This window comes from Ascaphus truei, chromosome 1 (assembly GCF_040206685.1).
Source record: "Ascaphus truei isolate aAscTru1 chromosome 1, aAscTru1.hap1, whole genome shotgun sequence".
NCBI lineage: Eukaryota > Metazoa > Chordata > Amphibia > Anura > Ascaphidae > Ascaphus > Ascaphus truei.
This window is the reverse complement of record NC_134483.1, coordinates 403251564-403267943: the sequence shown is the minus strand read 5'-3', so window position 1 is coordinate 403267943 and position 16380 is coordinate 403251564. Positions and strand designations below refer to the sequence as shown.

At 39.5% G+C, this 16380-nt stretch overlaps 1 protein-coding gene across 1 annotated transcript; it reads left to right on the top strand.

Moving 5' to 3' along the window:
- Window positions 1–4433: 4433 nt before the first annotated feature.
- Window positions 4434–15337, top strand: FGB (fibrinogen beta chain). Its single transcript, XM_075613019.1, has 9 exons — window positions 4434–4569; window positions 4789–4809; window positions 5829–6032; window positions 6368–6551; window positions 8479–8706; window positions 9849–9962; window positions 10678–10800; window positions 13020–13305; window positions 14636–15337. Exons 1-9 carry the CDS (start codon window positions 4462–4464, stop codon window positions 14862–14864), a joined length of 1497 nt encoding a protein of 498 aa, XP_075469134.1. The 5' UTR covers window positions 4434–4461; the 3' UTR covers window positions 14865–15337.
- The last annotated feature ends 1043 nt before the right edge of the window (window positions 15338–16380 follow it).

Sequence of the window (16380 nt, the reverse complement as noted above, 5' to 3'; positions counted from 1 at the left end):
CGTGGTTTGTGTGGGCTGTAGAGTTTGCACCATTGTGTATTCCAATGTTTTCTTAGTCAACAGACACTTAGCAATTTGGTTAAAAATGCCAAAGGTCACTGTTTATTTAACAAGCAGGTTATCTGAGAGTTAAGAACGCGTCACAATTATTGCAGAGCAAGAACAAAATTATCTGTGTTCCAACATCTGTCCTTCAAATGACCATGGGCTGGCAAAAGTGCATTGCCCCTGTGGTCCAACTAACAGAGCAAATACTGCAACTGCTGCAGAAAACATTGAATGTAACAAATGGAAAATGTATCTCCTACACGAGAACTGGGCTTCTGTTCTTAGTAATACTTGTGGTGAAAAACAGTCAAAATCTGTTTTGCTGAATTTCTCGAGCTTTTCCTCCACAATCCGCCCCACGGTGTAAAATCCGTCAATTTCAATCTGTGGGGATTAATCCAAAACCACTATTTCATACAATTCGCTGGTGGATTTTAAAAATGTATATTTAATTGTAAATAAATTTAAAAAAAGGCTCAGTGAAGTGATGGGCAACAGTACATCCTTTCTGGTCAGATACGTTACTTACGGTGCTAGTTGTATTCAAAGAAAACTACAATACAACGTGCATTAGGTTGTGTGATGAGTACTTTGTCTGCCTACTGTGTGGCTGATTTAAACATAGACTTTTAAAATACTAATTTCAAATGCTGCCAAGAAAAACACACACACACACACACACACACATATATATATATATATAGATACTGCCACACCTCACTCGTATATAGTAACTTTTTGCTATTGGTGTTTTAAAACCAAACAAATATATATTCTATTAGTCCAAGTACACATACAGTAGTATCATCTACAATTGAACTTATGTTTACACTAACAGCTCCTAAAATCGTCTTCTTGATTAGTAATCATAATATATGTATTTATATATGTAGCTCATGTGCTGGACGATATGCCACATTTTATAACTAATGACCAGAGAAGTGTTACATAGTTCTATAGAACAGTTTATTATTTAGGAATTAAAGTCGAAAATGCGACGTACTACAATAGTCCATCGTGATTATACTTCAATCAGGTAGTACAGTAAATCTTGAAGGTAAGGGTGTAGGGTGAAGGGTGAAGGGCCACTGCTACTCCATAACCCACCTTCATTACTGGAAGACACATTGCTGACCCATTCAAGCCCCATCATCTGTGCCAGAAAACCCCTATTCACTTGAATGGACAATAAATCGTGCAAGGATGTCTCTTATGGAGAAGCATGGCTTAGTAAATATGACCCATAGTGCAACCTCTTGGAAAATACCAGTTGAATCCTTAACTTGTACGTTCTCCATAGTCACAGTCTGCACCTTCTTTTAACTACTTGCGCTGGAGACAAAAGATTAATCAAAATCACCAAATTGTTGGTAAAAAAAAAAAGAATTAACAAGCTCGGCAATGTGAGGTCATTGTGTTTATTTATTAACAAATCAGGGTCGTTAAATACATGAGCGTGGGCCATTTCCCACAAGTGTGTGTGTGTGTGTATGGTTGCTGCTTGTTCAGGTTAGATGTAGGAGGGTCAGATAACATGTACAGACACAGAAAACAGAACAGGATCTGCCATGGGTTCCCGGCCTGGCTTTAAACGTGTCAGTGACGGAGGTTTGTGTGTTACACAAAGAAGAATGTTCCTGTGCAGGGATGTCGGAAATGACTCATTCCCGGTGTATACATAGATATTACAGCACATCTGACTTAAGCTGTATCTAAAGCCCTCTCCCGGCTTAAACCCCTCTCACGGATTGCCCCACACCTCTGAAATGCCCTTCCCCTCAATACCCGACTAGCACCCACTATATCCACCTTTAAGACCCTAAGGCCTTGGTACCGCTGCGGCCGGCGGCGCGCGCCCGCGGGCCACCAGCTGCTTGCCTCTATTCTGGAGGTCCCCACTGGCTCCTTCCGGCGTGGCTGACTGTGTGCTGTGACGCGTCAGCCAGCCGGAGCTACAAGGAGCTTGTGGTTTCGGCGTGTGCCGCGTCACGTGGCATGCAAGGGAACCAATCACAGATTAGATCCCAGCAACAAATCAGATTCCCCCCCTGCTCCGATTCCCCCGTTCCGATTCACCCCCCACTTCCGATTCACCCCCCTGCTCCGATTCCCCCGTTCCGATTCACCCCCCACTTCCGATTCACCCCCCTGCTCCGATTCCCCCGTTCCGATTCACCCCCCCCCCCACGTTCCGGTTCCCTCCTCTGCTCCGATCCCCCCTGTGTGCGTATTTGTGTGTGTGTGCCTGAGTGCCTGTGTGTGCCTGTGTGCGTGTGTGCCTGAGTGTCTGTGTGTGCCTGTGTGCGTGTGTGCCTGAGTGTGCCTGAGTGCCTCTGAGGGGCTGACTGCCGGTGAGGAGGGCTGACGGGCTGAGTGCCGATGAGGGGGGCAGACGGGCTGAGTGAGGGGAGGGGGGATGAGTGCCTCTGACGGGCTGAGTGCCGGTGAGGGGGGATGAGGGGGGCTGATGGGCTGAGTGCTGCTGAGGGGGGCTGACGGGCTGAGTGCCGCTGAGGGGGGATGAGGGGGGCTGACGGGCTGAGTGCCGGTGAAGGGGGATGAGGTTGGCTGAGTGCCGCTGAGGGGGGCTGAGGGGCTGTCTGCATGTGTGATGGTCCCGGCCCCTCACATCATGGCCTCGCCCCCCCACCCGTTTTGGCCACGCCCCCCCCGTGCCGGAAAAATTTCACTGTAGACCGCAGATCGCGGTGCAGTGAATTGCATGCGCCGCCGGCAAGCAAGGCCGGCCGTGCGGGCGCGTGCAGCGGGGCCTTAGCCTAAGATCTTACTTTTGAAGATCTGCTGCTACTTTGCAAACTTTCCATATCAAATGATTAGCTTTTGTTAACTTTTTGTGTGCAAGTAAACATAGCCACTGTATCATGGGGCCCCTGGAGTGCCAGACCCAAAGCTGTGGTGGGAAGTAAAGGGTTAATAGGCTCCTCTGATTCACCAGACTGTTCAATCAGAGAGAATTTCACTTGAAAATGGGAAAAGTCAAATATTAAACTAATTACTGTCAATGTTAGACTTTCATTGAGACCATTTATGACACTATTGTGATCCATGTCTCCCTTATCAACTGAGACTCATTCAAAAGGGCACAGATTCGGCACCACTGAAGCTTCCAATACATATACTAATTTCCTCTAGCAATGAAAGTTATGTAAACATGAATAGTACAATACAAATGACATTATATATACTGTATATATATGTAGTAATCTCTCAGTAGTTTCATAGTTTAAAGGTACGATAGGTTCTACTTTACAAAATAAAATCGTTTTCCTTGCATACCTAGATAAATCTTTCTAATTGGCACAAAATGTATCTGTGAAAATACCTGTCTGGGTTAGGCGGCGCTTATAGTGTGCACTGCAGTGCGCGAGCGCTTACCCACGTGACGTTATTCGCTCTGCCCGTGCGCGCAAATCCTGCACTCTATGCAGGCGACAGGGGGCGTGGCCCGTGACGTAATGCGTGCGGTTTGCCATTATTGGCTGAACCGCTTCACGTCCCGCTGACATCACGCGGCGACCGCATGGAGAGTCAAATTCATTTGACTCAAATTCATATTCAAATTTCAAATTCATTGGTTGTTCCTCCGCCTGGTCGCAGCGCATTCACTATCAGCAGCATGATGCACAACAAGGTATGTGTTTTGGCGCCACGCACCGTCGCAGTCGCAACTATAAGCGCGGCCTTAGGACAACATAAAATCAGATGCAGCTTTCATTTCATCTCACCATGTCTCACTCTTTTTTTTGCAAAGGAGAACCGCACAGAGCAAAACGAATGCAAAGAGATGGAAATAGATTTCCTTTTCGCTTGAAATACATTTTTTTTTTGCATTGTTGCATTTTATTTCATGTTGAAATATGTCTTGTTTCAGTGATTTTTCATAATTGTAGCACATATTTTTCTAACTGAATTGGTCATTTTTTTAATTTAATGTTGGCCCATTGCCCTTTACACCTTTTAAATATAAGAAATATTACATATAATATATAAGCTGATAGTTATCAAGAGAAAAATGAAGAATAGATTGACTTTCCTTGGCAGAATACACACACTGTAGCACTCCCAGTGGTTTTCTTAATTATTAAAACATTAAAAAAGAACTGCATTCACCAAACTGTCACAGATATTTCTGTTGTTGTTGTTGTTAACCGGAATCAGAACATATTCTTTTCTTTAACCCCTTAAGTATAGATCCAATGAGTTTGTAAAGCCGCCTACAACTGAGAGGTTGATCTTTCCGGTAAACCAAAAAAAGTACCATAATAGATGACTGATTAACATGACACGGAGTGTTCTGTAACACTCACCCTATTGGGGAGAACAAGGAGGAGCAGCCGTTGTTTCCGACAGTATATAAGCCGGTGCGCTCCCTTTCTAAGACTAGTGCATGGAATGGCCACTTGGAAGTTGAAGCCGAACAGAACTATGAGGCTGTTTTTGCTCTTTGTCCTGTGCGCCTCCACAGTGTGGTGCAAATCCGATTATGATGAGGATGATGGGGTAATAACATAATCCTAACAGTATTCTAATTATGTGATATATTTTAAGGATTTTTTAAAAATGATTACAAACATAAGGCGCACGGGCTTCTCCCTTTTAATAATCTGGATAATCTGAAAATGTCATTTTGTTCATGAAACAAAACTCCGTAAGTGATAGAGTATAGATAGAGGAACGTACATTTGGCATTTAATTTAATTGTTCTTCTGTATTTTACAGGATGAAGTAACAGATAACAAGGTAAGCATTTACAATATTACTGTAAGATTAGTCCTTCTGCTTTAACCCGGTAACATGTGGTACACCCAACATAGTCATCGCTGTAAGCAAAGTATGGCACGCTCTGAATAGGTCATCAGCACAGATCTAATAGGTTGTGCAGCTAGAGAAGAGATAATAAACGTGTTCAAATGTTACTGTCAGGCTCTTGGGGTCAGAAGGGTCAAGCAAAGGGGTCTTGTAGTATTGGAACCTTGGGATCACCAGTCACACAGCTTAACAACCATTAGATTTGAGACATTCATAGGCATTACAAATCAGGGACAGCAGGAGTAGTTGAAATGCATCCGTTATGTGTAAATGATGTTATTATAATGTTGGTATTCAGACCAATTTATTTCATGATAAATTATGCAAGGATTGACCTCCTATTAATGCAGATATAGTGCAAGTAGAAAAAGAAACCACATCATATTTGAGAAGAGATGAAGAATCTAAAAAATAAAGGCCACATTCACTAAGTAGTGCTATTCCACGAGACAGCGTCTGGCTAGAAGACACCTTACAGCCCAATGATACATGCCAGGTGGGTTTTACAGAGTAGCACTGCTTAGAAAATATCACCTACATCTTTCAAATGGCAGTCAATCTAATTGATAAGCCAGAACAATCGTACAAGTTAAAGTGTGAGCCCCCAATCAATAATTATATTATGTTTTGTTACTGTAACAACAAACTACAAGTTGCATTTCTACCTGTTTGACATTAAAGTGAATTCATTCTGAGACGTTTACATGATTTACAGGACATGGCACATTCATTTATTAGTCATGTTAATGGTACAATTATTGTGTTGCTGCTTTTCCTTGCTGGGTAGTGCATTGCAGTAACCTAATTTCCTTTGTACATTTATGTAGGTGCCAAATTGTATTGTATATCGTTCTTTCAATGAACTCACTGCATTGGTTTTGACCTCTTAGTACTGTTATTAATATTCTTCTAACAATAAAACTGATTCAGAGTTTTTCTATTATTCTAAGGATGCTACAGGCTCTGTAGATGCTCGTGGACATAGGCCAGTGTCTAGAAGCCAAGAGCCTATTCCCACCAGGAGACCTGTTCCCCCGCCAGTTAGCGGGGGTGGTTATAGCGCACGTCCCACCAAGCCTCCAACCAGAGCCCAGAAGAAAGAAGGCACCGTCTATCCTGATGAAGGAGGCTGCAAACACGCTTATGAAGAGCTGGTAAGTACGTGCGTTTTATAATTTAGATTCTTTTTTCGTGATCGCTTATTATTGATGTATCCTACCAGCCGTGTTTAACCCTTTGCTGCCTGGGGCTGTTTTAAGCCCCCTTCTGGCAGTAAAGGGCATAGCTTCTCAATAGTCTGAGAAGAGTTGATGTGATTTAGTCCTTCACCAAAAAAAAAAGTGATATTCATAAACTACCTCTGCATTACATTTCTTACGTTGGCATACTTTGTTGTGGAACCATCAAGTAGTATCTTCAGTACCATGTATTAGTCGCCTGTTATTATGTTACTGTATCTATAATGGAAATATAATTTTTTTTCTCGCAGGGAGTATTGTGTCCCACCGGTTGTGAGCTGCGTACAACGCTGGTGAAACAAGAAAGGACTGTGAGAGCTGCTGTTAACGACCTGCGTGGCAAGGTCGAGAAACTGTCGCACTCATCAACCAATATATACAAGTATGCATCTATGCTGGACAGGACGGTGAAAGAGAGGCAGAGACAAAGAACAGGTATATGGTACACTGTGTGCTTGTATTGTTACTTTGCTGAATATACTCATTTAATATAAAATATAACAGCAGCTGTAGCAGCAGCAACATGAACACATTTATAATCACTTTTGTTTAACAATCTGTCTATGTAACACATTTATGTGCTGCGGCTGCTATAACATTACGAGGTAGACTCCTGCCATCTGCACTGTGGTTTAACAATACTCACATACAGTAAAATGTAGCTCTTTCTTTGTCCTTACCGCATACAAATCTGTATTACCAATATGTAATGCAAATATATATTTCACTGTATGTGAGTAATGTTAATTCCCAGTGCAGGTGGCAGGAGTCTAATATAGATTGTAATAGCAGCAGCAGCAGCAGCAGCAGCAGTAACACATACATGTATTACATAGACAGATTGATAAAACACAGAGGCTAAGCTTCAACTTAATGCAGATACTTTTACGAGTATTTAACGTGGGATTTGTTTATCAAAGCAGCATTCATAGAAAGCCATGAGCTGTATAATGTAATGTCCTTTGGAGTCAGAGCAAGTTGCATACATAATATACTGCAGTAAGCAATTTCAGTATCATTTTAAAATTACATTTAGTGTAGGCTGGAAAGTGTGATTTAGCTCTAAGTTAGATTTAAAAAAAAGGAATATTTGACCCTAAAAAAGAAAAAAGAAAAAAACTACAAATTGAAAATATTTTATGTGTGATGAATGGGAACATTTCGGGGACGACAGTTGCTTTAAAATTAGCCAATGAAAAAAAGGCCTCGGCAGGTGTGGTGCACGGTAAAGAGTTAATAGTTACAGTCTGTAAGGATCCCTAGAGATCCAATATACCCATAAAGCAATATAATTATAATAATTGTTGATAATAACAAAAAGGGGTTTATTGGGTCCAAAATGCACACATAGGCCCGACGTTTCGGTCCCCAGGGGGATCCTTACAGACTGTGTGTGTGTATGTATATATATATATATATAGTGGTCGACAAATCACCAAAAAATCTACTCGCCGAACAAAAAAATCTATTCGCCACCTAGTACCACACGTGTGCTGCTTAGGCCAATAGGAGCTCGCCACGGGGGCGTGCAAATGTATAGGTTTGTCGAACACTGTGTATATATATATATATATATATATATATATATATATATATATAGCAGAAAATAGCCGTGTTAGTCCAGTTGCGATAGTGCAGAATAAATGAATTCTTCAGTATTAGGTGATACCTTTTTTATTGGACTAACAATTTATGTCATAGGACAAGCTTTTGAGAGTTATCCTCTCTTCTTCAGCTTGACCTGAAGAGAGGATAACTCTCGAAAGCTTGTCCTATGACATAAATTGTTAGTCCAATAAAAAAGGTATCACCTAATACTGAAGAATTCATTTATTCTGCACTATATATATATATATATATATATATATATATATATATATATATATATATAAACAGTGATTTTTGTAAGTTTTTTCACATAACAAATCTAGTGCTAATTTCTTCACCATTTTTGCAGCTGAGAAAGTTTTAGACATTTGCGTCTTTAATGGAATAATGCAACATTCTTGTAAAAAATTGAAAACCTGGCAACATGATGCATTAATAACAATTGTATCTATATTATTCTATAGTATGTGACTATTATTTTAAGGATAGCCTCTCTTACAACTATTTTATAATTATTAATGTTAGATTATTTTGGTGTTATGCTCTCTATTTTTATCTACACAAGAGTATTGTCCCATGTTTAGTAAGAGGTGTTCTCGAGACACCTTCCAGCTCATTTAAAAGCTCTCTTGTTAAATAGCACCATCTAGTGTATATAGGATTTAATGACTATAAATGAACTACCATTGGACCCCAAAAAGCACCACAAAGAAATAAAGTGCATGTGTGAAAACCTGTGACTTTCCCTTTCTAGACAACCAGGAGATAGTGAAGGAGTACAGTTCAGACCTGGAGCAGCAGTATGTTTTTATAAAGGAAAATGTGGACAAGAACATCCCATCCAGTATCCGCGTCCTTCGCCAAGTGCTAGAAACCCTTCGAACAAAGATCCAGACCCTGGAAACGGCAATTTCCAGCCAGCAGGAAAACTGTCGCGCTCCATGTGTTGCATCGTGTAACTTTCCAGTTGTGTCTGGCAAAGGTATCAACTTATGCCAAGCTAAGAACTACAGAATGCTACTGTGTTTTCTTAGTCCGAGTATATGAATTTAGGGCAATTACATATCAAAATGGCTAGCCCATTGTTCATGGTGAGCTAACTGAACTCACTAATTTTAAGACACCTTGAAAGCATTTAGCAAAGCAAATACTAGATAAATGTGTCTCATAGAACATGATGGCTTTATTTTTTCCATTTTGTAATTAATTTTGTATTTTCCCATCATTAATGGCTTAGCCATGCACTTGGAAGACTTTGATAAACCCTTTCTAAATTTGACAGCCTCCACCTCTTCAAAGTTCAGCTTCTAAGATTAGAAAGAATAGTGCTTGTGCTTGTACCCACCCGTTTTCAACAATTTGCAAAAAATTACATATGCTTAGATGTAGACGGGCACCCACAAAATAACTTTTTTTTTCAGTTTCACTGTAGTCATACGTACCGGAGAGCATCCAGATGGATGACTTGCTCGATGCAGCTAATTCATGTTAGGGAGTAGAGCAGGACCAGCACAGCCTTAGCATTTGCAATAATCTGATCACGAGTCAGAACATAGATGGGACAGTTACAGTAGCTACAACAAAAGCCCTACTGATGGATCCTCTGATATATCATTTGAGGTTTTGTCAGTGCTCCATAAGTAAGATCACAGTCACATGCATGATCAGAGGCTCCTGGAGCAACTTCAATGTACCAGATTTATCAAAGAAAAAGGTCCCCTAGAATGTTGCTTTGATATGTACAGGGAATTGTTTGCTGCAGTTTTGCCCGTTTGTAGCTGAGAGACTTTGATACATAGCCGCTTGTGTGTCATGGAACAAAACTGAAAGGGAGAATTTTGTGCCCTATCTCTTTATCTATCCATTGAAATATCTGGACCAAATCAATATTAGAACAGCTACCTTCACATAAGTGTCCCAGTTGGCTTTGTCATGCTATGCAGATCACACTTGGCTGTTTTAACCTATGGCGACTACTACTCTTTAAATTCTGTTGGCAAAATAACCAAATTATTTTCTTATTTCAATTATTTTGGATTGTCAACCTGATATAGGAACCTCAGGCATCATATTAGGTTCTTTGTCTTTCTCTGCTCTTCATTGTATCCCTATTTATTACTGCAGAATGTGAAGAAATCTACAGGAAAGGAGGAGACTCCTCAGAGATGTACCTTATTCAGCCTGATCCATTCTTCAAACCATACAAAGCTTATTGTGACATGACCACGCAAGATGGCGGTGAGCATATGTTAGGACCAAAAACACACATTTCATTTAACAAAGGCCATTTTCATCTGAAAACCCTTGTTGACGTCAATCGTTTTTTTTGGCTGAAAACAGCCTGAACGCCCGCTTCGGATTTTATTGAATAAGCCCCATAGTCTTGTAGACTTTCCTGTCTCAGGAATAAGGATATCTGTTTATATATACAGTTTGAGGATAGTGAGCCATGCTCATAATTAGCCAGTGAAAGACTAAACTGGTATAGAATAATAATGCTTTCTGGTAGTAGCAGCAAGAGAAGCAAAACTCAGCACAGCAATTTAGTATTTTGAATATTAGAAAAGCTTCTAAACCATGCAATATATTGCTGGGCTGTACTTCATTAGATATTACTATGCATGTATTGGCTGCACATTGTCCCTGCTTAAATCTCCCTTGAAACATTTAATTTGGGTAATTGTACAGATATAGACACCTTTACTGTACCTACTGATAACATAGAATATTACATTATAATGTTAAATATTATAGAGTTTCCATAGGATTCAATGGCAGTGATAACGCAGAATATCGCCATCATAATACACTAGCAGGATAATAACCCAAGTCCTATCGGTATATTTTATGTATTAAAAAGGGATTACAAAATCTGGCCCTAAAATGTCTCACAGAGTATAAGATCACGTAGTGTGTAATAACCAAAGCATCTAATAAATAACACATTTCTCAGGATGGACGGTAATTCAGAACAGACAAGATGGCAGTGTTGGCTTTGGAAGGACATGGGATGGATACAAATCCGGATTTGGAAATATTGCTCGTGATGGAGGAAAAGGTTTCTGTGACATGCCAGGTAAAACTGAGACACCATATGAAAAAAATGAATATATACTGGTATATATATATATATATAAACCATGATATTGAGTTAAGTTATGGTGAGTAAAAAAAGTGACAAAAACCCTCCACAGGAAAGCAAATATGCAAATATAACTGTATGCTCATCTATAAAATATAACATGCATGCCTAAGACATGCAGATGAGCATACAGTTATATTTACAGTTGCTTTATGCTTTACTGTGGAGGGTTTTTGTCACTTTTTTTACCCACCATAACCTTAATGACAGTGGTGATTACCTAGTCTAGTCTCAAACCTGCTTGCCATTAAGACCAGCCTCACACTGATGATACCCATCAAGGTTGAAACATGTATGTGAATAGGTCTAATGGCTTTGCATCTCATCTCAGCCTCTGTTTAAAAGCTGTGTTTAAAACAGCATGCATTGGCTTGAGGATTGGCTTGTGTAATACGAGCTTGAGACAAAAGGTGGCACTGAGTGCTCATTTGCATGTCATTTCCCAGAATCCCTTGCTGCAGTGGAAGCGCTGTATGCTGGGTGACAATGGGGAAAGACAGGGTTGCAGACCTGTCTAAGACATGCAAATGAACATACAGTAATATTTACAGTTGCTTTATGCTTTACTGTGGAGGGTTTTTGTCACTTTTTTTTACCCACCATAACCTTAATGACAGTGGTGATTACCTAGTCTAGTCTCAAACCTGCTTGCCATTAAGACCAGCCTCACACTGATGATACCCATCAAGGTTGAAACATGTATGTGAGTTGGTCTAACGGCTTTGCATCTCATCCCAGCCTCTGTTTAAAAGCTGTGTTTAAAACAGCATGCATTGGCTTGAGGATTGGTTTGTGTAATACAAGCTTGAGACAAAAGGTGGCACTGAGTGCTCATTTGCATGTCATTTCCCAGAATCCCTTGCTGCAGTGGAAGCGCTGTATGCTGGGTGACAATGGGGAAAGACAGGGTTGCAGACCTGTCTAAGACATGCAAATGAACATACAGTAATATTTACAGTTGCTATATATACATACATATTCACACACACAGTATATACACATTTAAAATATTTTTATAGCTGCTTTGACAAAACATTTTTAGGCAAAACAAGAACAATGATACAATATAGAAGTATAATATAGCAGCCTGTTGATAACATCACAGTCGGGAATGTAGTTGATCTGTATTGGAATCACAGCATCTCCTTATGACGATTAAATCACTGCACTTTTGCTAATATTTACTAAGTGGTGCTTTGCCACCCCTCGCAGTGCCGGTAACCACCAATTGGCCTATTCACTTGCTTACAAAGCCTTGGGAGTTGTACCACTTGTCTCATTGCATACGGTACAGCTGCTGCTGTTGATGACCCTTCTAAATGACTCTATAGATTTTCAGATCCCCTTTTCCTCATTTTTTCTTGTATGTCTGGTTCTTCTACAGCAGTGTTGTATCATAATTTGTATGCTCGGATTTTTTAAAGTGATAACTCCTCGCAAACGAATGCAAAATAGCCACCTTAAGGTTTCAGTCAACTTTAACGTCCGAGGTGCCTGCAGGACGTTTTCAGTTCAGTGTGGGAAAAGTTGTTAAACAGTTTAAATAATATAGATGCAGGAAATACTTTTACCCACTGACGAGGCCTTCAACACATTGCTGAGACAATCACTGCTGGCTTTCCAGCATGAAAGGCTTTAGAAATGTATCTACTTTGTGTAGTAAAGGTTGAATATCTTTTTAGAAGGGAAAGGTATACAGGGTTATACCTAATAAATATGGGAAGGATGTTGATCCAGGGAGAAATCTGGTTACTAATATTTGGAATTAGAAAGGCATTTATTTTTCCCCTTATGAGATAACATTGGATATTTCACTGGGGTTTTTTGTTTGCCTTCCTCTGAATCAATATACTGTAAATACAAATATAGGATAAAGTATCCGTCGTCTAAATTTAGCATAGGTTGAACTTAATGGACGTATGTCTTTTTTCAACCTCATCTACTATGTATGTATGTATGTCTTTATTTATATAGCGCCATTAATGTACATAGCACTATGTAACTATGTAGTTAAGTGAGACAGACTACCTGGCTCAAACAAACGCGTTTTTGAAACAGAAACAAATCAGAAATAACTATACTTGAAAAAATATGTCCACCGTGGTCCCATTTGTAAAAATTACTAAAAAGTGATGTAAAACTGAAATTTGCAGGTGAATTTTGGCTTGGTAATGAGAAAATTAGCAAGCTTACTAACCTGGGACCTACTGAAGTTTTAATTGAAATGGAAGACTGGGAAAACAACAAAGTGACCGCTCAGTATACTGGTTTCACTGTGCAAAATGAGGCAAATAAGTACCAGTTATCTGTCAGCGGGTACAAGGGCACAGCTGGCAATGCTTTAATGGATGGTGCTACACAGCTGCAAGGCGAAAACAGAACCATGACGATACACAATGGCATGTTCTTCAGTACATTTGACAGAGACAACGATGGCTGGTATGTATGGATCTTACACTAACTTTCTCTTCATCTTGATTGAAGAGGTCATGAGCGGCTAAACAGTCTCTAAAAGAGAGAAGAATTGATCCATTTAGAAGTATATTTAAACGTTTAATTTTTAAAAATCCACTGATACACCTAACATTATTCAGGTTTACTGATATGTAGAGATTGCCATTGGCAAGGCTTAATTGAAACATGAAAACTGTAGACATGGTGCAAAAATACCTTTAGTATATGTGTATATGTATACAGGCATACCCCGCTTTAAGTACACTCACTTTAAGTACACTCGCGAGTAAGTACATATCGCCCAATAGGCAAACGGCAGCTCACGCATGCGCCTGTCATCATGTCCTGAACAGCAATACCGGCTCCCTACCTGTACCGAAGCTGTGCGCAAGCGGGGAGACTATAGAGCCTGTTACAGATGCGTTATTTACATCAGTTATGCACGTATATAACGATTGCCGTACAGTACATGCATCGATAAGTGGGAAAAAGGTAGTGCTTCACTTTAAGTACATTTTCGCTTTACATACATGCTCCGGTCCCATTGCGTACGTTAATGCGGGGTATGCCTGTATATGTATATATGTATATATATATATATATATATATATATATATATATATATATATATATATATATATATATATATATATATATATATATTAGTTTTTTCTAAAGACAAAGTATAAGGGTTTACCAAAATATTTAAACACGTATGCTCCTCTGCATACTAAATCGCTATAATATATTTTAATGTTCCTAGTCAAATTGTATGTAGAAATAATAATAATAAAAATAATAATAAAAAAAGATTCCATATATATCATAGATAACGCCTATCAAAGAGAGGGGTTAGTAAGATGGATCCATTATACATACATACTTACAGGTCTTGCTATGTGTTTGATGATTTTGCTTGCAGCCTTACTTGTAATAATATAAAGGTTGTCAGCAAGGGAGTAAAGAAATACATGCTGTAAATATTCTGTAGGGCTGTACTCATCAAGAATGGTACGTTATAGCCAGGTAGACTTTCATGAACCCTTAAGATATTTCTGTGTATTGTTTTTACTCTCACTTTTAATCTTTCTGTTCATTAATTATTATAATTATTATAATTAATATTAATTATACATAAGTATAACAAAGCTGTAATTTACAGCTAATTTATAGTTACACGTGGGCATGCTCTTAATAAAACAAAAGTAAAGTCGGTCAAACGGCAATTAACATTTTTTTTTTTTAATGCTGATTAAAAGTCTTACTCAGTTTATTTTAGGTGATTGATTTATTCTAATTTCTGCTCTGCCTTCAGGTTACATGCAGATCCAAACAAACAGTGCTCCAAAGAAGATGGGGGTGGTTGGTGGTACAATCGGTGCCATGCAGCCAACCCTAATGGCAGATACTACTACAATGGGCATTACATGTGGAATATGGCAAAACATGGCACAGATGATGGCCTTGTATGGATGAACTGGAAAGGTTCATGGTATTCAATGAAGAAGATTAGCATGAAGATCCGACCATACTTTAGTAACTGAAAAGTCCTAAAAAAGACAAACAGTAATGGCCTCAGTGCTTTCAGCAACACATATGTCAAGGCCCCTGTAGCACTGAAGAGTTTATTTGTCCCGAGCACACGTCACGTTCAACATCAAGTTACTTGGGTCTGGATCACCACTCAATCAAAACGCCATTGCCATAATAAAATGAAAAGCCTTCGTTGGCAGAGAGGCTAGCAATGTATTGCAAGGCAATGAGCTGCTGGCCCCCCTGGTAGCGAAAGCATTAAAACATCACCCGACTAGTCATGTGCATTATCCTGATTCCTAGAGACATACAGAACGTTACCAGCCCTGCACTACAAACGTGTGCTGAGCTATGTAAAGAGAACTGCAATACCAGGACTGCCTAAGTCTGTCCTGTGTCATCGAGTCAGGTGGTGACAGTAAATAAAACATGTCATTACAGATAGAAATGCAGAGATGTTTAACAATAAAGTCACTCAAATCCCTTTTGAATTTATTCCATCTGTCTTGGGGGTATTTAATGCAAAATACAGTACAATTGTTATTTTAGTTGTTACATAGAGCAGTTCTCACATAAAAAATTATTTAAAATATGGTACTGTTGTAAATATTTAAAGAACATAGTAAGAATATTTCACAGAGCCAGATTGGCAACCACAGACTGTGCTCACCACACTGTTTTTGTGATTAAGCAGCAGCAGAGAAGCTTACAAAGCTACACGCTGCCATGTTGTTTGCACTGAAACTGGAGGCGGGTACATTGTCAACTTCTTTATCCATGTTGACACCTGCAGCTAAATGAAATACATCATGCTGTTTAACGATGGTGAGATCTCCTTTGAATGACTATCGTTTTCTAACTTGTTATAGATTACTTAGGAAGACCAAAAGTAATAATATCGAATAACATAAGTAATGTTTGAAAATAAAAACTGGGTTTTGGGCCTCCTGTAACAGTGTACCTTGGGTAGGCTATACATTTTAACTCAACACACAGGAAGTAACAACCCCTACTGTACTACAGAGGCCTAAAGATCCGGTTCTGCAATCTGCATCCTGTTAGCTGCCATGTTACAGCTTTCTGGGAAGAAAGAAGACGGCATTCCAGTGGCCTTAGCAAAAACAAATGTTTTAATATTGCAAAAGTCCAAGAGTCAACCTTTTGGCCCTGGTGCGGACGGCTTTCCACATCTTTACCATCTTACACGCGTGTGATGTTTTTCAGAAAAAAATGCAATGTTGTGGATCTTATTCATTTATAAGTTAGATCACACATAATTCTATGTATTTGCTATTCTTGCCTCATGCTAGGAGAAAGATTCATAAAGAATCTTTATATACTTTATTGCTCAGCAGATGAGACACTTCTTAATATATCCACCAATAATCATGTGTTGTTTCCAGCATTACAATTGCACGCGACTTTGCTGTGGAAAAAGAAGGGTACATGGAACTGCCTGGGAGAGGCTGTATACAGTGGACTAACCGTCCTGAGACTTGCAGAGCATTAACACTTCTGCAGGAAGAG